Source organism: Ammospiza nelsoni, chromosome 14 (assembly GCF_027579445.1).
Source record: "Ammospiza nelsoni isolate bAmmNel1 chromosome 14, bAmmNel1.pri, whole genome shotgun sequence".
NCBI lineage: Eukaryota > Metazoa > Chordata > Aves > Passeriformes > Passerellidae > Ammospiza > Ammospiza nelsoni.
Window position 1 is genome coordinate 3,858,640 of NC_080646.1, and position 21,760 is coordinate 3,880,399.

The 21,760-nt window shown below is 44.1% G+C and overlaps 1 protein-coding gene across 1 annotated transcript in view; it reads left to right on the forward strand.

The window, feature by feature from the left end:
- IGF1R (insulin like growth factor 1 receptor) overlaps positions 1-21,760 on the forward strand; it is a 166,998-nt gene that overhangs the window by 139,307 nt on the left and 5,931 nt on the right. The window contains exons 9-20 of the mRNA XM_059481994.1: positions 33-200; positions 370-574; positions 4,733-5,019; positions 6,404-6,540; positions 6,838-6,997; positions 8,000-8,105; positions 9,408-9,478; positions 10,762-10,991; positions 11,244-11,354; positions 12,326-12,485; positions 14,610-14,739; positions 18,335-18,469. Coding sequence (XP_059337977.1) covers positions 33-200; positions 370-574; positions 4,733-5,019; positions 6,404-6,540; positions 6,838-6,997; positions 8,000-8,105; positions 9,408-9,478; positions 10,762-10,991; positions 11,244-11,354; positions 12,326-12,485; positions 14,610-14,739; positions 18,335-18,469 — 1,900 coding nt within the window. The remainder of the gene's footprint in view (positions 1-32; positions 201-369; positions 575-4,732; positions 5,020-6,403; positions 6,541-6,837; positions 6,998-7,999; positions 8,106-9,407; positions 9,479-10,761; positions 10,992-11,243; positions 11,355-12,325; positions 12,486-14,609; positions 14,740-18,334; positions 18,470-21,760) is intronic.

A 21,760-nucleotide genomic window follows, 5' to 3' on the forward strand; every position in this document is an offset into this window, starting at 1 on the left:
TTCTTTTTTCTTTCTTTTTTTTCTTTCTCTAGTGCCATCCATTCCCCTGGATGTTATTTCAGCATCCAACTCCTCATCCCAGCTGATTGTGAAGTGGAATCCTCCCTCTCTTCCCAATGGGAACCTCTCCTACTACATCGTGCGCTGGCAGCAGCAGCCTCAGGACAGTTACCTGTACAGACACAACTACTGCTCCAAAGGTAGGAGAACCAAAGGCTCTTGTGTGGAAATGCCTGGGACATTCTGCCTGCCAGGGCTCTTCACAGGCAAGAGCTAAATAACGGCCAGTAGAGGGGATGGGTAAATAGGGATTGTTGCTGTATCCATGATCTGGAGAGAAAGAAATCAGCTCTCTTCTTTTCTTTCAAGATAAAGTCCCAATTCGGAGATATGCTGATGGGACCATTGATACAGAAGAAGCCACTGAGCCCACCAAGCCAGAGGGCTGTGGGGGAGAAAAAGGACCTTGTTGTGCTTGTCCCAAGACAGAGGCAGAAAAGCAGGCAGAGAAGGAGGAAGCAGAGTACCGGAAAGTCTTTGAGAACTTCCTTCATAACTCCATCTTTGTCCCCAGGTAATGGTTTTGGACACTTCTTTGGAGGTAGGGCTGAAAATTTCATCTTTTAACATTTCCTAGAGGTTTCCTGGACATGGCAACACAGAGAAACACCTGGAACACTCAATATTACCTTTCCTTTCATGTGAGACATTCCACTGCTTTACTTTGCAGTTTCTCTTATTTGCCAATTTTCATTTCTTTCTTTCAATTCTAGCCCATAGTAAGGATTCTTACCTGTATTGATCAAGGATTTCAGTGATGGTTTCTTTTCAGACTCAAGAGTCACTTAAGCAGCTCGTTGTCTCTAAGGGTTTTAGAGACAAGCAACACGAGGCAGACAGAGGGTTTCAGATGTGATTTATCTCTAAATAACCATTTAAGTGCTTGTGCTCCTAATGTGAATTTATCTTTGCAATTAAGGGCACAGTTGCCTCGCAGAATTGAAACTGGTTTCCTTTTCTCACTGCACTAATTGCAAAGGTCTTGTGTGTTTCCTGGGTCAGCACTGCAGAGAAGTATTAAATATTTCCACTCTCCCACCATAAACACCTGCTTACATGTTAAGTGGAATTGTAATGATTCTGTGCTGCAACACAGAGTAGATTCTACTGAATTAATTGGTGATTTTGATCCTTGGGTTTCCAATTTATCTTTCAGGCAAGGTGTTGTTACTTAGGGTGATTGGATGCTGGGGCAGGGCACACAGTGTGCAGCTGTTGTGTTACAGTCTTTAATGCACTGTTAGATCTCAGTGGTGCACCTTGTCTCATTCTCCCTCCTGGGAGGGGAAGTCCATGGTCAAATCCTGCGTTTGACAAGTCTGGTGTGGCATTGCTGCTTCATTGATGCTGGTTCAAATTGTTCTCCATTGTGATTTTTTGGACTTTTATTCAAGGATGTGTTGGATTGACTTGTTGGGGTTGAGACTTTGATGTTTACAATGCTTCTTAGCTTTATCGAAAGAATGATGAGCTAAATACTGCCTCTCTTGGGAGGTGTACAGTATCTTATCTGTGCTGTGTTGGGGTCACACTGAGCATTTGTGCAGTGATGATGAGGAGCAGCAGCAGCCAAGATCAGGTACAGGGAAGTTCCAGCCTCCATGTCTGATCATGATGGAAATGCTGAGCCGTGGGAAATCACAAGATCTGATTTTGCACTTCATGAAATAACACAGTGAGGAGTTTTGAAAGCCATGTGTCAAATCTAAACTACTTGAAAGTCTGTTGAAAAGGAAGTTCTTCTATTTTCCCGAACACTTGTAATTCAGAATATGTTGTCTTATCCCAAATTTTCTTGCAATCCTGCCCCCCTCCAAGAAAACTCATAGAACCTTGAACTCAGTAACAAATAAACTGATCAGTTCACAGAGAATTTCCTGAAAGCTTGTCTTTTTCTCTTAAATTACTGCCATTAGAGTGTTTTGTAACAGCAGGAGCAGATAAGGGACAATGCTCAGCAATAGCTGCATAGCCAAGCAACTTTTAAGAGACTGTATGTCAGGGAAATTAAAGTTTATGAGCTGGTGAGACATCTCCATGGGACAAATCTAAGCAGCTTGTTACTTGATGTAATTTTTTTTTCTCTCTTTCCCAAGGGAGAAGTTAATTAATGTGTTAGTGTAAGCCTCAATAGTAGTATTTGTTTCCAGAGTTCTACCTGAGTCCAGGTTATTATGAAAGAATTGCAGTATGTAATACAGCATGAAAGTATTGGATTGAAGATTGTTTAAGAAGTCTGTTGATCTAATCTCCTGTGTAACTTCTGGATGACCCCACGTGTGTTAGTGCCATGGTGGATTTCAAACAGGACTTTGCTTAGTCTTGAAGAGACACTCACTACCAGATGAGAATGAGTTTCTTCAAGGTTTTTGTTTCTCTAATGAGCAGGATGGCACAGGCTCTGTGTGTAGTCTGAGCAGTAACATTAAAATTGCCATGAACTACAGAAAGAGTGAGCTTTGCTATTAAATATCCCAAGTGTTTTTTATTTGATTGAATTTTTAGTGTTATTTTTAATTTTTGTCTTGCATTTCTTTTCCTTCTTCTCCCTTACTAGAATAAATGATTTTTCAAGTTTTTATCTCTAGACTTTTCCTTCCTTCCTTGGATTCTAGCTTTTTGCCTTTATCTCTGCGTTTCATGAATGCAGGAAGCTGCTTGACCAAAAAGCACTGAGGTCAGAATCTCATGATGTTTTAATTACTTTTGCCTTGTGGTTATCCTTCAGCTCTTTTCTCTTCCTGACACCAGTGTAGTTTTCACCAACAAGTTTTGTGTTCCTTTTCTCCAAAGACAAGGTAGGGCTGTACTCCCCCTCCACCCCCAGATACCACCAGAGATTTGAAGCTCCACGCATCCCATAAAAGCAGTGAAAAGTCAGGCCTTTTGGGTTCTTGCATTGGCACATGCTTTTGTGGTTGATTAAAAATGAACTTTATGTTTTCACTGCTTTAACTACAGAATCTGTGCAAATGTTCATCAGTTCAGGGTTAGGCATCCAACTTCTTACTGATGAGAAGTTTGTTCTTTCCACTGAGCTAAAGCAGTAAATCAATACATTGTAAGCAGGGCGAATAGGTTTAGTAACTTCCATAGATACCAGTGTAGACAAGGCACAAATGCTTCTGTCCTATGAAATTGCCTTAACTGACAAGATATTCACTTGTGTATTGCTTAAACAATTTGTTGCTAACTTAGGAAATTCTTTCTTGTCTGTGTTTATTTCTGTGACGTGGTTTACATGGTGGTTAGAGTGTCAAAATGACTACTCACTATGTAGTAAAAGGATTTTGGAAATTTTTGTAGTGAGCTCCTAAAGAAAAAAATTCATCCAGCCTCTGCCAGAAGGTTTCAAAACTGAGTGAGCCTGTTCTTGGCTCTCTCTGCAGCATGCTGCTCTGTGGCTGCATGTACTCAGATGATATATTTGACAGTGAATTAAGTTCTCCTGTTGAGTCATCTTTCCTCCTGTTGTGTGTTTGAGGGAGGCCTCATTTGCCTGGTTTGTAATTTGCTCTCTGGTGGAACTGTTGGACCTCATGCCCTTGGCACCTGTTGCACTGGCCAGGTGTTCCATGGGCACTGGTGAAGTGATTTCAGGGATAGGATTCAAGCCCAAATTGGTTTTGTAGTGTGACTGTTCTACCTTTCTGCTTTCCCTCCCCTGGGGTGTTGCTTTCTGGGTTTGAGCATTCCTGCAGCCCTTGGAGACAAAGGGACAGGAGCAGTAAAGGCAGATGGCCCCGAGTAGTTGGTGCTCCTGTACAGAACAGCCTCAGATCTGGAGCAGGAGCAAGGGCCAGGTCCAGTGTGGCCACAGGGTGCTGGCTACCTGATCCATGTGGTTCTCAGAATACGTTAATCCTTGTCCTGTCCCTTGGGGCTGTCCACTACAGCAGTTCCCTGGGCTTGAGCAAGCAATGGTGTGGCTGTAAATCCTCAACTTCTTAACTCTGCTTAAATTTCACCCAGATGCCTGTAAGGCAAAGCTGCTCGTTGAACTTTTGCCTCCACACAATATAAGTGCTGAGTTTTCTTACATAGGAGGATTGTTCCTTTGCAGAGCTTTTGTTTGGGTGAGAGAAGCAGAGATACACAGATGACCACCCAATGTGGTGGTGAACCTTCATGGCCTTCAGCTGCCTTCCAAGGTTCCTCCTCTCAGTGCAATACATTCTAATTTCATCACAACTGCAAAGCTAACTCTCAGTAGGCTCAGCTTCCTTTGCTAATCGAGAAAACTTCAAAACAGTTTTTCCTCACTTAACCTTTTCAACCTTTACCATCTGATTTTTATTTCAAGCATCAGCATCGCTGTCATTGAACCACTAATCCAGGATCCTTGTTGAGTAACAGTGAAGCTGTTCTTTCCTGGTTGGTTTATTATGTGAGGTCAGAAGTTTGCACATTCATCTTGGGGTGCAGTGTGAGGTTCAGAGATTTGGTTGATTCCTGACCAAAAGAGAGAGAAATGAGATGTGCTGACACGTGACCGGTTCAGATTTAGAGAAAGTTTTCCTCTTGTTTTGCAGTTTCCTTTATTTAGCTTTTTTATTAGCTGTTGCCTGTTTCGCTGGGGTGTTTGGCACGGCTTTCTGGAGAAGAAAGTGGATTTTCTGGAGAAATAGATTTTCTCTAAAGAGCCCTTTCTGTACCTGTGTGTGTCCCTCAGGCCCGACCGGAAGCGGAGGGACGTGTTCCGCATCGCCAACGCCACCTTGGCCACGCGGAGCCGGAACGCAACCGGGAGCGAGCACTTCACCAACGCCTCCGACACGGAGGAGAGCGAGGTGGAGTATCCCTTCTTTGAGACCAAGGTGGATGGCAAGGAGAGAACTGTCATCTCCCACCTGCAGCCTTTCACTCTTTACCGCATCGACATCCACAGCTGCAACCACGAGGCCGACACGCTCGGCTGCAGCGCGTCCAACTTCGTGTTTGCCAGAACGATGCCCTCAGGTAAGCTCACAGAGATCAAGCTCAGGGGGACAAGCTCTACCAGTGAGAATTACATTGGGGTATAGTAAAAAAAAATCCAGGCAATAGGATAAATTGAAGCTGCAAAGATTTTTTTATTTTGTGTCCTTGACTGACGTGTTGTGTGCACTGAGTGATGTGTTTGAGTCTGCGCTGGGGAGCTGGAGAAAGGGAGAAGTTGACTGCCAGGATAATTAGGAGAGATTCTGTTTCCCAGCAATAGAAGTGAGACCCCCAGACATGGTGGGCTGAAAGGTTTTGTTCCTCAGCTCCCTGTGTGCTGAATAGAGCCACAGCAACGTTTCTCTGCTAATGTTTGGTTTTGCTGTGCTCACTCGGAACTGTTTGCAGATGTTGGAGTTTTGCTGGTGGGAATGTTTGCCAAATGTTTCTTCTGTCACAGTACGACCATGCATTTGTCCAGCCTGGGAACAGGAGGAATACTGTGTTTCTTTGTGCCCAATCCCTGGCCTCTAGATTACTTCAAATAGGAAGCATTGAATGCTGTACTCGTCGTTGGGACTTTTGCAGATTGTACTTCTGAGAAGAATAGAGATGATTTTAGTGTAAGCTCATATGCATCCAGCAATGAGCTTCTGACTCCAGCAGATGTCTGGGGATATTGGATGCAGAATGGTAGCAATTTTGTTTTGTTTCTGGAAGGAAAGGCTATCATAATCCAGATCCAGCTGTGTCAGTAAAAAAAGCAAAAAGTATTGCTTATTTCAAGGAAATAAGCAAATCTGTGAGATCAGGGAAAAGGAAAGAAGTGTTCTCAGATTTTCAACACATACTCTGAAAATTAAAGGCTAAACAATCCTGTTTTCTTTTGTTATCTTTGAGAAGATGGTATTTTTTCAGTCCAGACTGACACTCATTTCACATTCCTGTTAAGTTTTTAGTAAGTTGTGTAAAATTATTAGGAACCAAATAGGGATAAAACAGTTCCTGAATTGCTGCTGAGACTGTTTTAAAAGGGGATGGATTTCCTGTGACTGTTTTAGGAAAAGGCTGTCAGTGGGGCAGATGTTGTGTTTTACAGCTTTTTGCAGCCATTTGGTGGGAATGGCTCCCTGCAATGTTTTGGTGTTGGGAAGGAAGAATCAGGTGCTAATAACCAGGAGTTTTTAGCACACAGAGCCCATGCCTGGTGGAGCTGAATGCTCTGCACTGATTTTCTGGGAACCAGTAGTTCAGACTGAGTTCATCTCCAGCAGGCCCTTGACCAATGGAGTTTGTTCCCTGGATTTTAATGGCTCTTCTGCACCTGAAGAATATTCTGAACTTTCCATTTTCCTCCACTCTTGCTGAAGTTCCCGTTTTAGGCATACGTGTTGTTCTCACATCACCTGTAAATATTTTACAGAGGGAGCAGATAACATTCCAGGAACAGTATCATGGGAAGCAAAAGAGGAAAACACTGTCTACCTGAAGTGGTTGGAGCCTGCAAATCCTAATGGGCTGATCCTGATGTATGAAATCAAATATGGGCAGCATGGCGAGGTGAGCATTTGACATTACTGCTCATAACTGCTAATTTATACACAAAAAAGGATCTTTATTAACATGCTTTGGTGTAGTGCTGCACAAACAGAAATTGTGATTTCAGACACCCAGCACCTGCCACCATGTCTTTCCTTCATTTCCTTTGAATTCTTAAATTCCACGTGTCTCCTTATGGTGTTTGAAGTAAGACTGATCAGGTGGGGCTTTTAGTTATAAAAATGAACTTATCCTGCAGCTGTATTGCCTTCTCCAGAATGTGAAGATAATAACGTGTAAATTGCTTTTTCTTTCTAGGAGAAGCGTGAATGTGTTTCCAGACAGGAATACAAGAAGCTTGGAGGAGCTAAACTGACTCACTTGAACCCTGGAAACTATTCTGCCAGAGTTCAGGCCACTTCCTTAGCTGGGAATGGCTCCTGGACTGAGCCCATCTCTTTCTATGTGCAGCCCAAATGTAAGAAAAGTGTTTATAGTCTGTGTCAAATTGGGGGTTTATTGTCTTTTTAATAATTCCTGATGTTGATGTGGCTGAGTATCTGAGCCTCTTGACTCTGAACACTCCTCTCACTTGCTGATGGTTCTTTGGGACCTCTGGTCCATTTTTTGGCAAGTGTTGACAGCCAGGAGGGGTGTGTGAGGTGTGGTCCTTTCCCTGCAGCTTTGGGGTGTCTGTGAGGGGTGCACCCAGGTGTGGGGTGGAGAACACCCTGCTGTGGCTTCCTGGGCTGTGCAGCTATGGTGGGAATGTTAGCTATAACAGGGAGCTGCCGTGTACAAAACCTGTGGCAACAAGGCAAACCTGCTTAAAACTGCAAAATAATTGGAGAAACAAATCATTTGTGTAGATTTTGACTGGCAGGTTGACCTGTTCTGAGTGACATTTGATAAAAAAGGTGTCCTGATGAAAGGGTGATGCTGGCCCTGGCAATGGGAGTAATTTATATTTTGGAAGAGCATGACCACAGAGACCCTCTTTAAGACATTCTGTGTTTAGTTGTAGAGCAGATATATCCCCAGAAAACTGCAACTCCACCTTTTATCCCTTTTTGATTTTCTGGTTGCTGAACTTTGAACAATTTGAAGTAAAGAGCAGTGCGTGTATATTCTGAACATGAGCAGCTGCAAGGTGAACAAAAGGTGGAAAAAAAGGTGAATGTGCAAGTGAACAATTGGATATTGTTCACTGAGGAATGCAAGTCCTTTAAGCATAACTTGTGAAAACAAAGCTCAGACAGACACTGTTCTGTACAAAATTAATGCCTCTCAGTGTCTGCTTTCTTGTTTCACTCATCTGCAGGCAGGGAGGGTTTCTGAGTGCATTTTTCCACATCAGACAAGAAAATGAGAACTTTGATTTCTTCCCTGTATGGAAATACACTGAGTGGGTATTGAATGTTTCTTTGTTAACAGAGGTTTTATAGAAAGCCTGATACAATTGTTTTCTTGTTGGTTGCAGCAGCAAACTATGGAAACTTCCTGCACTTGGTAATTGTGCTCCCTATTGCTCTGCTGCTCATCCTTGGGGGATTGCTGATAATGCTCTATGTCTTTAACAAAAAGAGGTGAGTTCCATGTGCTTAAACCTGCAGGAGGGGAATTGTTTATTTTCAAATCTGTGCCTGTGGAGTGAATTAGAGATTAAAGAGAAATGCCATTCAGAGGAGTTGAGAGGTAGATTCTGCCCTGTTGGAATGGAAAAGGAGGTGGTTTAGAGTTAGCAGCATCTGTCTGCTGCTGCTGCTGGAGATATGAAAAGGGTTTTTATTGCAGTGTCATGTTTGACTGGGAAGAGGAAGGCTCTGAGGAACATTTCAGTGGGGCAGTGGTGGCACACACTGGACCTGTATAAGATTTGACTGAAATATGGGTCAATATAAATCATGAAAAGGTAGTTCCATTTAGGATAATCTGATTTTTTCAAATTCTAGAGGGGTTTTTTAACTCTTACATCCACTTAAAAAACTATATTCTGGCCAAGAGCTGTCACTGGGACTGTTCTGGTAATTTGTTCTCCTCAGTTTGTTTTTTGTAACTAGTGATTTATATTTTTTTTTTTGTCTCATTGAAATACATAACGAGAACTTAATAGCACTATAAATGTTCAGTCTTGCAATTTTCTAGCTGTGGATGTTTTTTATTACTTTCACATGAATTATGCTCATTGTGTGTCCCATGATTTCCAGCTCTAATTCACTGGTAGCACTGCAGTGGTACCAGTTCTGCTCAAGCTCTCCAGACAGGGCTTTGTCTCTGGTGATTACAATATCTGCTTTGCCTTCCTTAGGCTCTCCTAGGTTAAATTCCTGATAATTTTGCCTTGTTTAAACTGAATATTTTCTCTGTGAGCCTGTCTCCTGCAGAAGCTCTCAAAGTGCATTTATTACACGCCTTATTCTGAAAATCACCTCTTAAAATTGGGAGGTGTGGCATTGTGGGATTTTAAAATGAAATATTAGAAACACTTAGGAAATAGCTTAATGGAATGCCCCACTTTTGTCTTTTGCTAAAAAACTTCACTTCCACAGCAGATCTGAAGATGTTAAAGTGCATTCTCCACCATGGCTCTCCTGGTTGTATAAAAATATAGCTTTTCTTAAAAGGAAGCTAGAAGTACCTTACGTTTACATTTTCCTGGGGCTGATTTGGTATAGAGAAGACTCCAGAACTCCTGACAAGCTATTCTGGACTGTGTTCCCATTGATTATGTGAGGTAGATAAGATCTGTTTGTCCCTTTGTCTGAAAAACTCCATGTTCAGTAAAGAATATTCTGTGGTTGAGGAAGCAGTGGAAAAGCTGTACAAGAGATGGTCTGAAATATACTCAGATTTAAAGATAAAAGAAATAAACCCCAATATTTCTACAGGAACAGTGACAGACTGGGCAATGGAGTTCTTTATGCTTCTGTGAACCCTGAGTACTTCAGTGCCTCAGATGGTGAGTGTGACCTTAGCTTGTGATGCTTTTACTGTCCTGTGTTCTGTTGGTGTCTGACTTTGAAAGGTATGAAACCCTAAAAGATGTGCTGTAAAGCCACTTTTCCTATTTTATTAGGACAACTCTGGAATCCACAATTGCTAATGCATAAATGCCACTTGTCTGTTGAAACTGAGGAGTTTTTGAATTGTTTTCCTGGAGTTTTATCCACCTGAGGCAAATGCAGATTCAGTATTTTCACTTTCAGATTAACATCTACTCATCCAGTGATGTGTTCACTGGAATGAAGGAAGAATGAATGAATTTGTGGTCTTTCATTCATGTTTGCCCTTTTAAGCTCTGTTTTGCCCTAGTGAAACAAACCCACTACTTGAAGAAATCACAGCATCAGACAAATGTCCTTGAGGCCTCAGTTTTCCTGTTTATGGTTTAGTTTGGTGCTGCTGTTGTAGAATTCTTGCTGGAATAGTATTTCCCAAAGCCCCCAGGAGAGTAATGGGTTTACCCAGAGTGGCAGCAGACTATTTTACTGTTATTTTTTGTAGCAACACCATTAGGGTTAAAGGTCTGTCACTGTTCATGCTATAATCCTCTGTTTTCATCCTGTCATTTCACCCATGCAGGGCATGTGACACAACTGTCCCCTCCTTTGGTGACTGGTAGGCAGCAGCATCAGTGAGTGCTTGGATGTCTTCTTGCCTGAGGCAGTCCTGCCTCCTGGCAGTCACCTTCTGAGAGCTCTTTTCTGCCTCAGATCAAAGACCTGCAGCAGCAGCAGCAAGTTCTGCCTTTGCTGGTGCAATGGTGTGTGCAAGGGATCAGAATAGTGCCATGCAAAGAGCTGCTGGATCAGAGTCTGCTTCCCTCTAGCCATAAACTCAGTGTTAATAGGGAATACAGCAGACACTAAACTGATACAGATGATCAAGTCTGTTTGATGCTGTCTGGGAGAATTAGGAGAGCAAGGATTCCAAGAAAAGATTTGACCTGAAGCATTGATTTGAGCCTCTTCCCACTCTGGTTTTGCCTTTGAGGTTCCTTATTTCTATCTTAGTATGTCAGTACCATAGTGAGGCCGCTTCAGGCCCACCTTTCTTTCAGATTTATTTGTGTGCCACCATCCCCCTGCCTCTGTATGGGAGACATGTGGCCTCTTTGCACACATGGTGCAAGGTCTCAAACCTCTCTGGGGTTTGAGCCCCAGAGCTGTCAGGACAGGGCTGTCATGGAGCAGGGAGGGATCCCAGCACTGTGGAACACCAGGGCCTGTTCTCTCTCCCCAGTTTATGTTCCTGACGAGTGGGAGGTGCCCCGGGAGAAGATCACCATGTGTCGGGAGCTGGGGCAAGGCTCCTTTGGGATGGTGTACGAGGGAATAGCCAAGGGAGTGGTGAAGGATGAGCCAGAGACCAGGGTGGCCATCAAGACGGTCAACGAGTCCGCGAGCATGCGCGAGAGGATCGAGTTCCTGAACGAGGCCTCGGTGATGAAGGAGTTCAACTGTCACCATGTGGTGAGTCCTGGAGATGGGACCAGCCTGTGACTCACCAGCCCTGTGCTCATGGACGCAAGGCTGTTCTGGGAGTGAATTTGGGATTTTAGCTTCAACTCTGTGCAGCTTTGTGATATTATCATGAAACCCCAGTCAAAAATTGGAACCAAATCTACGTTCAGACCTTTCCCACAGGGCTACACATCAACATGAATAAATGATAATTAGTTGTACTTGTATACTTGTACTGAACATTTATTTTTCTTCTGCCAGGTTCGGCTGCTTGGTGTTGTTTCTCAGGGCCAGCCTACATTGGTTATCATGGAGCTGATGACACGTGGGGACCTCAAAAGTTACCTGAGATCATTGAGGCCAGACACAGAGGTGAGTCATGAGTGGCTGGATGTTTATTTCTTCAGTTTGAATCATCTTGAACAAGACAGCCTCACGTTGGAAGCAGCAGGCAATTAGCCTTTCCTGCCCTTCTCCTTCAGTCTAAGGACAAAACATGAGCTGTTGTGTGATCTCCAGCAGCTCTTTCATGAGGCAGCCCGGGGTGCCACATGGAATAGGTCCCTTCTTGTGCCACCGAGCCCTCTTTTCCAAATTTGCATTAGGTCTCTTGTCTGATCTACTTTCCCATCAAGATGTTACAGAAATTGGCTGGTTTAAGAACATGTGTTAGGATAGTTGTTTCACGTTGTGTGTCCTGCCTGTTGCCCCTGCTGGAAAGTAAATATCTGTTACCTTAGCTCCTGTGCAAACTCTCATGCATAGGCCATCAGTCTAACAGCTAAAATTGCCTCATATGATGCAGAGTCTGAAGGATAAAGATGACACACAGGTCACTCACCACTGAAATCACAGCAGCCTATGTAGAAAATGAGCTCAGCAGCTTTTGCCCTTGATCTAGAAATTCCAGCATTGTCGGGAGTTTAGTTCAAGCATGGCTTAAAGAAAAAGGCCACGAAGCCATGCAGCTGAGAGAAAAGTAACAGGTAGCTGTGAAGCAGTTTCAAAGCAGTTTCCAGCCTGACTTCTATAAACAATTAGTCTCTCTCAGGCATCCTTGCATAAACAATAAAGTTCTCAGGCAGTCTTCCCATAACAAAGGTAACATCCTCTCTGGGAAAAGATGGCACCCTGGGAACAGTTATGGAAGTTTTGAGAACCGTTCGTATCACGTCGGGGTCACCAATTTGTTGAAGTGAGGGGGAGTTCGATGCATTATAGGATGGTCGTTCTCCCCCTCACTTCAACACAGCATGGATAAATTAAAGGAGCAGAACACGAAGCCAGTGTGTGCACAGGAGAGGGGCTGTGGTGTGTTAACTGTTTGACGCTGTGTTGCTCAGAACAACCCTGGGCAGGCGCCGCCGACGCTGAAGAAGATGATCCAGATGGCGGGCGAGATCGCCGACGGCATGGCCTACCTCAACGCCAACAAGTTCGTGCACAGGGACCTGGCTGCCAGGAACTGCATGGTGGCCGAGGACTTCACTGTCAAAATTGGAGGTGGGCTCTCCCAACCCTGACCCAGCTCATAGAATCATCCTGGAAAATCAGTCTTAGAAAGCTTTTTATGATATTTTTTTGTTTTTTTTTTTTTTTTAAGCTGAGCTCTAGTTGAAATATCTGCAGAATGAAATATGTTCCTTGTTAAGATTACTGTGATTTAAGACCTGTGAGCAGTTAACACTGAGTTGAGACCTCTGGAATACCTCTGTTTGCTGTTGTTGCAGTGAGCCAGCAGTACAGCATGTGGGTTTAAAAAGAGGCAGTGATTTAGGCTCAGGTACTGCAGACATCTGGGTGGATGGTGCAGTTAGCACTGGTCTGTCATTCATGTCTCTGACAACGCACAAGAATAATTCTACCTCCTGTTTATTGATTCAAGAATGAGAATTTTAGGATTATTTTAAATCGTATCTTGAGTTGGAAGTGGAATGACTTCAGCTGGGTGCTTTCCAGTCTAAACTGGAGTTCTGCTTCCCAGACAGCTGAATGGCTTTTCTTCTGCTCTGCTGTTAGATCACCATTTTTTTTTTCCTTTCACCATCCCTCCAAAATAGTGTCAGATGAGTTTTTTCAGTCTTCTCTCCAGAGAGTGATTTTAAGCTGTTGGCTGTTTTTGAGTTGTGCATATTAAAATAACATGTATAGCAGCAGCCTTCTGCTGTAGGAATCTAATTCTTTTTCTCAGAGCTTAACTCAGCTATTTTGATAATTTGTGTAAGTAATCCTGTCATTTGGGAGAAAGAAAAAATGATTTCATTTTGAGTCAGTTAATTAGGAAATAAGATCTTTTGGGGATTTTGTGTATTTTCTGCAGGTTCGTGGGAAGTCAGCCTAAATCCTTCCCATTGCAGTTTTCTCCTCCTGCCCCCATCAGCTTGTTTTACAATTCTGTAAACTGAAGATATGGTGCACTTCTTCCCTTTAGTATGTTCATGGTTACCCCAAAAGCACTTTGTAAATGTGCTGCACTGCTCTTGTTTATGTAGCAGCATTGAAAATCCCCTCATGCTGAAACAGTTTAGGAGCATCTTGGCTGGAACACACCAACTAAGACTGTTCAGATCTCAGAGGAAGAGCTTTATGCCACACTACCCTGTGCTCACTGTGTGTCTGTTTCTTATTTGCATTACATTTTGCAAAAATCTTCCATTCAGCTGGGATAAGGTCACCCTGGTGTGTGGGAGTGATGGAAGAGCTGCACAGATGGGCTTTTTAGTCATAATCACCCTGGGTATGGTGTCCCTGGTACCCCTGCTTGGTCACTCACCACAGATTGGTGATCACTGAGAGACCTGGGGGAGTTCTGTGCATGTTTCCTGGGGGAAAAAAGGTGCAATTACAGGTCTGTGTTGCTAAAATGGATTTTGTCCTGTGTGTCATCAGACAGCATTTAATATCAGACTGATGACCTCTAATTTATGAACTTTTTGAGAACACAGTAACTGAGGTCAATAGGCAAGTGTGAGACCCAGCAATTCTGTCTCAGACTGATTGTAGGGAAAAACCACTGGAATAAATCTGAGTTACAGTCAGGGGGTTGAACATCCTTAGATCCAAGTCTTGCAAATGCTTATGAAGTTACAGCTAAGCATGGATATAAACTGGAAGTATGTCTTCAATATTTGGGTGTGTCAATCACAAATGAACAGCATAATCCTCTGTAGCACTTGAAATGGAATATTGTACAGAAACTGGGAATTACCTTTGGAAATAGGAAAAAGAAAACCAAAAGAAGTATTTCCTTCAGCATGTGAGATTGTTCAATGACACACAATGGTTATAAGTACTAAAGGAGCTCCTTAAAAAACCCAAAAATCACTGAATTTGGTGAACAATTAGTGAATTATGTGACCTTCAGAAGACTCATCTTACTGCAAAGCTTGAGCATAAATGCTGTAACTTTTCACATTGCTATATTTAAACCATTCAGACTTGTCACCCCCGAAGCAGTGGCACAGTCTGTTGGTGTTGGGAGGGAAGGCCACCAGCCCCGAGGCAGCAGCTGAAGCGTCGTGGGAGCACAGTGCAGATTCCTCACAGCCAAGTGTGATTCTCTGCCTTGTAGGAAGGGGAGATGTTCCTCATTTTCTCCCACAAACCCAGAGTGTTTCTACCTTGTAGATTTTGGCATGACGAGAGATATCTACGAGACAGATTATTACCGGAAGGGAGGGAAGGGTTTGCTGCCTGTGCGCTGGATGTCCCCGGAGTCGCTCAAGGACGGAGTCTTCACAACGCACTCCGACGTCTGGTAACAAAACAGGGCTCTGAAAAACTGCTTTAACCTCCTCCTTTCTAGCCTCTCTTCTTGTTTTAGTAGACTTAACTAAGGGTACTGCTTCTCCTGTCCGTTCAGAGGTAACTCTCTTGTTCCATGAGTTCATGGTTCAGCAAGAGCTCGTGAGGTTGAATTTTGCTCTCAGAGAGAGCAGAATTAAATGATTTCCAGAACTGGAGGTGGCAGGATGTTTCCTGCTGTTAGTTTTAAAATGATTTGTGCAGTGAAAAACATTATCTTCACCTGGAAGAGCAAGTTGTCATTTTTAAAATTGTCCTCCTTCAAGAAAAGCATTAAAAGTTGCCAAGAATATAGAAGGGTTCCTAGTGCTGACCTGCTTTTCCATCAAAACCTTCTGTGTAAATAACATCACTTTCCCCCAGATGGGTTGTGTATACACTCGCAGGCTTTTTTGGGGAGTTCTCCCTTGTGCATATCCCTCTCCATTTGGAGCTTTGTTTGCTTGGTTTATATACTGCAAGATGCAGAAATTTCAAAGCCCACTGCATGCTTGCTGTATCTGTGCAGTTATTAATAGAGGCGTGTGCTTGGGAGAAGTAATCCCCTGGAACAATTCCCTACACACCCCCCAGCTTTTGGAGATAGGTAGAGAGGACTTGGCAGAAGATGGTTGTGTACTGGCAAAACCTCTCCTCTGTCTTTTATGGTTTCTCTGCCTTCCTAACAAGATGTTTTTACTGCTGATCTGTTACAGAACTGGCAGCTGATTGCCTCCAAATGTCTAGAAGTCAGTAGGAATGGTGTTTTAGGAGTAAACTGCATTTTCTGTGAGCAGCTTGAGGAGTTTGGAGTCAGTGGTCTGTAGTTCACAGCACCAGCTCTGAACAAAAAGTTCCTAAGAGAAATTAAAGTGAAAAAGCAAAGCACCAGAGTGATGCTTAAATTTGATTTTACATATGGCTAGTAACTTACTTTTGAATCCACTAACCCTCAGACTTGGAAGCAGATGAAAACAACCACATTGAGTTGAAGGGAAGCCCTGTATCAGCCATTTATCTGATTGAACAGTGCAGGCATGCTTTTGGCAGTCCCCCCAGTGAAAGAATTTTGGGACTTGTAATGGCTTCACAAAGCAGACAGAAATTTGGATTATATCACTAGAAAATCCCCAGATGCAGAACTGACCCAGCCTGGAGTGAGGAGCTGGCAGAGCTGCCTGTTCCAGCCACACAACAGGAATTTTCAGGTCCAGCCATTGCCTCCAAAGGGTTCAGCAGCAGCTCAGGGTGAGCACTGGGGGTGTCCCATGTGTGTTCCACACATGCCTTCTTTTAGCCTGGGACTCCTAATTGATGTTATTCTTTATTAAATATAACTCAAATTCCAAACAAAAAAACCCCAGGTGATGCCAAATAAGGTGTCAGATGTAAATTAGTGCTGTAGTTGTTGCAGGAAGTATATGAGTGTTTCTCTACAAGGAAGAGAGGAGGTTTAGATTGAATTTTGAGAAGAATTTATTCCCTGTGAGAGTGGTGAGGCCCTGGCACAGGGTGTCCAGAGGAGCTGTGGCTGCTCCATCTCTGGAAGTGCCCAAGGCAGGTTGGATGGGGCTTGGAGCAGCCTGGGATGGTGGAAGTTGTCCCTGACCATGGCAGGGGTGGAACAAGATGGGATTTAAGTTCCCTTCCAGCCCAAGCCATCCTGGGATTCCAGGATTTGGAATTTGTTGGTTGCTCAGTCCAAAGCAGGGTTGTGCAAACGGTGTTGCACTTCATCAGTGGGACAGTCTGAGTGAATATCCTGGCCTGGAAAGGAGTTTACTGATTACAGGATTGGAAAGCTGAAGAGGAGGAGCAGTAAAATCTTGACAGATTTTTACTTGTAAGCATAAAGAGGGAAAAAATGGTTTTATGGAGAGGAGGCTCACAGTACTCGTGGGTATTTCAGAGAGTTTCTCCTTGGAATGGTTTGGCATCTTAATTGTTGGAAGTGATTTACTCTGAAATTTGTTTCACAGGGGTCTACTTGTCTGGAGGCACAAAAAACCAGGCTCAACATGAGAAATTTGCTGTTTGTTTAGAACATGTATCCACAGCTACAGAGAAATTTCAATCTAAATTCCAAATGTAGTGGAACTTGACTTAACACTGTCATGAAATGCTGTCTATTTACTTGATCTGCTTATGGCTAAACAGATCATTCCTTCTCAGTGACTTTTAAAGCAGGCACTGTACATTGGAAGTCTCTTCATGCCAGGAGAAATTCCCTGAATCCTTTTATTTGTTCAGATTTGAAGTTGCTCAGTGTAAACTGTGGAGCTTGGCTGTTTTAGGGGCCATTTATTTGCATCAAGCAGTAAACAAAAGGTTGAGATTGTTTTTCCTGCCTTTCTGGGCAGATATTGTGACATGTAGTTCCATGTTCTTCGAGATCAGTTCTAGAAGCCAAGATGTCAAAAAGACAAAACCCTGTTGAGTGGTTGGAGTCCAGGATTTATAAGCTGTAAGGTGAAATGGCAACTGCAGGAAGGAAGAGTGTCTGGAGGTTTGAAGGGTGGAGCTTTATTTTAGCAACTCATTCTTTTAATGCTTTTCAGGCTGAAGAATGAGGTAATTAAACAGGGCTGGTTTTGTTGTAGTTAGGGAAGGAGGACATTTTAAAATTAATGTAATACTGTTCAGGGTGAGGGTGGATTTCTATAAATAAATCCCCAGCATCTTGCATTCTCTCAAGGCTGGTAGTTGCCTGGAAGGAGCAATCTGAGTTTATTTGTTAGGATAATCTGACGAGTAGGTGTGCAAGACTTGTCCTTGTTATCCCTGCAGTGATCAAAGAAGCTTCAAAGGCGCCCAAATGTTGAGTTGACCCCCTGTCCCTCCCTCCCCTGAAAGGAAAACAATTGCAGGGCAGTTTGTGGCTTCTGGCTCCAGATGCAAACCAGTTTAGATCCCAGGGATACCTGAAAGATAAAACACAGGGCCATAACCAGCTAATGGCACTGGACTCCTGTTTTCATGACTCCCCCCCAGTGGAACCGTGTCTTTTTCACTCAGCTTGACTCAGCATTTTACCACACAGACAGCATTGAGATTTTCCTTCTTTGCCCAGCAGCTCTAAAAGTAGATGACTCTTCAGTGCAGCGCAGACAATTTGAGCTGTGTCTGCTCAATAATCTAATTTTAAATGGAGATATTTTTAGAAAGTGTCAATACTTACGTCCAAACTACCCAATTACATAACTATGCTTATCTTCCTTTGCCAGTAATCAATTCCTATTATTAGACAAACTGCTTTTTTTTCACTTCTGCTGTCCTTTGTAGTTATCTGGAAGGAGCTGGAAGCTGTGTTTGAAGAACACAGTTACATGCATGTCACAAGGGGTAGCTGAGTTTTTCCCACCTGAGCCCTTTTCTCACTGGAGTGGAGGTGTTTGAAGTCAGCAGTCTCTGGAGGGAGGGGTTGTGGCTGTCACCACAGGCTTGTGTTTTTTGAGCAACTGGAATTCTTTGGTAAAAGAAAACACCCATGGACACCCAGCACTCAGCATCTTGTAAGAATTACACCTTGTGAAGCTGTCTGGGAGGCTGAAGCTGTGCTGTTCCTGCAGGTCCTTCGGAGTGGTGCTGTGGGAGATCGCGACGCTGGCGGAGCAGCCGTACCAGGGCATGACCAACGAGCAGGTGCTGCGCTTCGTCATGGAAGGGGGGCTGCTGGAAAAGCCAGACAATTGTCCTGACATGCTGTAAGTGCCACACTGCCCTGCAGGCACAGCCTGTGCCTCCTGCAGGGTCTGCCCTTGCCAGCTACCACAGGAGGGGCTGCTCAGTCTCTGTCAATCCAGTGTTTTATGGTGGTGAGACATTCCAGAAAACAACTTTGCTTGTGGCCAGAATCTCACCTTGGGCTATCTCCTCTAATAGGCAAACAAATTCCAGGCTTTGTGTTACTGAATAAAATGAGGCTTAATAAAAATGTCACTATATAGTGACATTTGCTACATCAGGAGGATCTGTGCCTAAATCATCTCTCTTCTGCTTAAAATTGAGCATAAAGAGAGAAGAGAGCAAGGGACAAGCTGAAATGTGTGTAAACACTGGAATTCAACTTTTCAGTACAGCATACAGACAAATCAGTGTATCTGAGGCTGGATTGAATTTGCTGTTTCAGCCACAGCACTTGTCCCATTGAGATAAACCAATCCCCCCTTCTAACAGTTTCCTTCCCTGCAAGCACAGGGTGAGGTTTTCCACAGAAAAACCTCTCCCTGCCCCAGGATCAACCCAAAGCCTCACAGCAGCAGAGGGTGTGTAGTGCAGCAGCTTCAGTTTTTAGCTTTACATTGCTGAAATACTTCTGCTGGCCTTTGTGTACAGCAGTTTCAGTTGTTCAGACTTTATTGTTTTGATATACTTCCCAAACTGACTTTTGGGAAGGAAATACTGCGTCTTGCACTTATTGAAATTTGTTGGAGGCCCCCAGAAGGGATACAATCACTTAAGGGCCTCAGCTGCTTGGGATTCTTAGGAAAATAGCTTTTTTGGCTGGAGCCTGGCTGTGGTTTCAGATGACAGGCAGTGTTGTTTTGTTGTTTGAGGGGGGTGGGTGGTATATGCAGGGGGAGGTGTAGCTGCCATGTGATTCCTTGGTTTCACATTCCTTCCCTTTCGAGATTCTGAGGAGAATTCCTGGCAGTTGGATGGACTGGACATTGTTTAACACACAGAGCTGTGTAATAGGGTGGGCACAGCTGGGAAGGGCAGGGATGTGGTGGGTTCAGCTCCCTGGGTTCACAGGAGAAAGCACCTCTGCAGTGAGAGCAGCCTCAGTGGGGAGAGATCCAGCATCAGGAGTTCCCTGTTAAGCTGGGTGTGTGTGGTATGAGCAGGGTGGGAGGGAGTCAGCCCAGAAGTTCTCTCTGCTGCAGCCCACCCAGCTCTCCTTCCTCCCCCTCCTCAGGGAAACTCCTCTGCTCCGGGGCTGTTGCTGCTGCATGAATCCCCTTTCAAGGTCCTGCTTTTGAGCTGGGAGACCTTGGTTAAAGTCTGGCAGAGCAAATCTTTGCACTGGTGTGCAAAGGCCTTTCTTGTGCTGCTCCTCATGGAGAAGCTGCTCACAGGCTGGTTCAGCCTGACAAGAGGTGCTGAATAAAAAAAATCTGCCTTTGAATTGTGCTGCTTTGCTCTGTCAGAAAAAGGAATGAGCTGAACTCAGACCTAAGGCACAGCCACTTTGGTGAATTTTTTTGTTTGCCTTTTTTTTTAGTGATAAAGTTAAGTATAAAACATCTTGGCTTTATCCCAAATGTAAAAAGGGGAGAAAAAAAAGTATGACCTTATTGTGACTTGCTTTTGCTCCCTTTCAGCTTGTTTTGTCTTTGTTTTAGTACAGACACCCAAATCTGCTGAAATTCAAGTAGGCATTTGTAGGAATAACAGTAGAGAGCTCCAGGAGTAACCTTCACCTTTGTTCCCTGCACATGCACTTGGCAATCAAAAAATGTCTTATGTTCCTGTGGTGCTTTATTCTTTGCATGTTTTCAGTTCTTTCCCTGCCCAGGAAGCTGTGACAATGCTGTGCCACCCTCAGTGACCTCCCCACTGCCCTACACACTGCTGGCAGGACCAGACCTGCTCTGGTTCCTCTCCAGGGCCCATAACCTCCTCCTCAGCTGGGAACCTGCAGGAAGATGAGGACATGGGCAGGAGAGTGTTTTTATCAGTGTCTAAGAGCCCTGAAATTGCATATGGATCCTTGCCAGTGCCTGTGCTCTCCTGAGCCTGGCACAGTGGGTCAGTGGCTTTTAGGTGGAGCTGGGTGGGTTCTGTTCTACAGCATGGCTGAGCAGGGCAAAGGATGCTTGGGCAAAGGGGGATTTTACAGGGGGTTGTCCTGTGGCTGGAGGTGGTGAATCCCTGTGAAAAGGGCAAAGCACAAAGGGGAGGGTATTTCTGGAGGCTCTTTACTGTTGCACAGGGTGAAACAAGCCTCAGTTGTGTTTATGCTACACCCTCTTGGCGTAGCTCACGTGGCTCTGCAGACAGAACCATGCAATAAGACAGATGGTTCAGTAAGACAGTGCCAGGAGAAGCTTTGCTGTTTTTTCTCCTCTTCCTGTGCACTCAGTGATGTTTTTATGTCCTCCCATTGTTATGGCGCTGCTCATCAGGTGACGGCTGCGTGGCACCGAGCTGTGGTACAGCTGAAGCTCTCAGACAGTGTGTTCCCATGGGGCTTTTAAAAGTTGTGGAGGCTGGAATTCCACTCTGTTTTTGAAGCAGGATTGCTTCCCCCACATGCATTGTAGACTATTTACGCAGTGCTGATTTCCCTTTGTTCCTGCTCAGAACCCGGGGTCTGCTCTGCAGAGGCACTGGCAGCACAGGCACCAGCAGGGGAGGAGAGGTCCTTTTGCTGTTCCCCACCAAATCAAGTGTATTGCAAAGCACAAATGGAATGCAGCTTCTATAGGAACTTTCCATTTTCTGTTTTTGTTTTTTTTCTGTTATTGTCTCTGTGTAAAACAGAGCTCAGTTTCTGCTCATTTCCTTGAGCAAAAGATGCACAGAGGGATGCTGGCTATTCCCCTATCCCATGGTGGTGCCTCCAGCTCCCTGGAGCTCACTTGCCACCAGTCAGGAACGTACTTTATAAATCTGCTCAGGTTGTATTAACAGCCTGTAAATTCCTCCATTGTCTATTGGAAAGGTTTTTATTTTGTTTGAGATAATGTAAACAAGGCCTGCGAACACACAGAGTTAAAAAGGAAAAAAAATCCTTTTATGGGAACTCTGTAGGGTTTTTAAATCTGGAATGGCTTAAAAGAAACATCACATGTCCTTGTTTGTGCTGATGTCACATGCATTACTCCGCTGCTTGTGGTATCTCCTTAGCATTGCCCTTAGGCCTCGGGGCGCAGCGCCAGCGAATATCCAGAGTTCCTGGCTCCAGCCAAGCTTCTATTCAGGGACACAGCAGTCAGCTGGAAGGGAAACAGCAATGAAGTAACAGAAATGGATTTTATATATTTATGTCT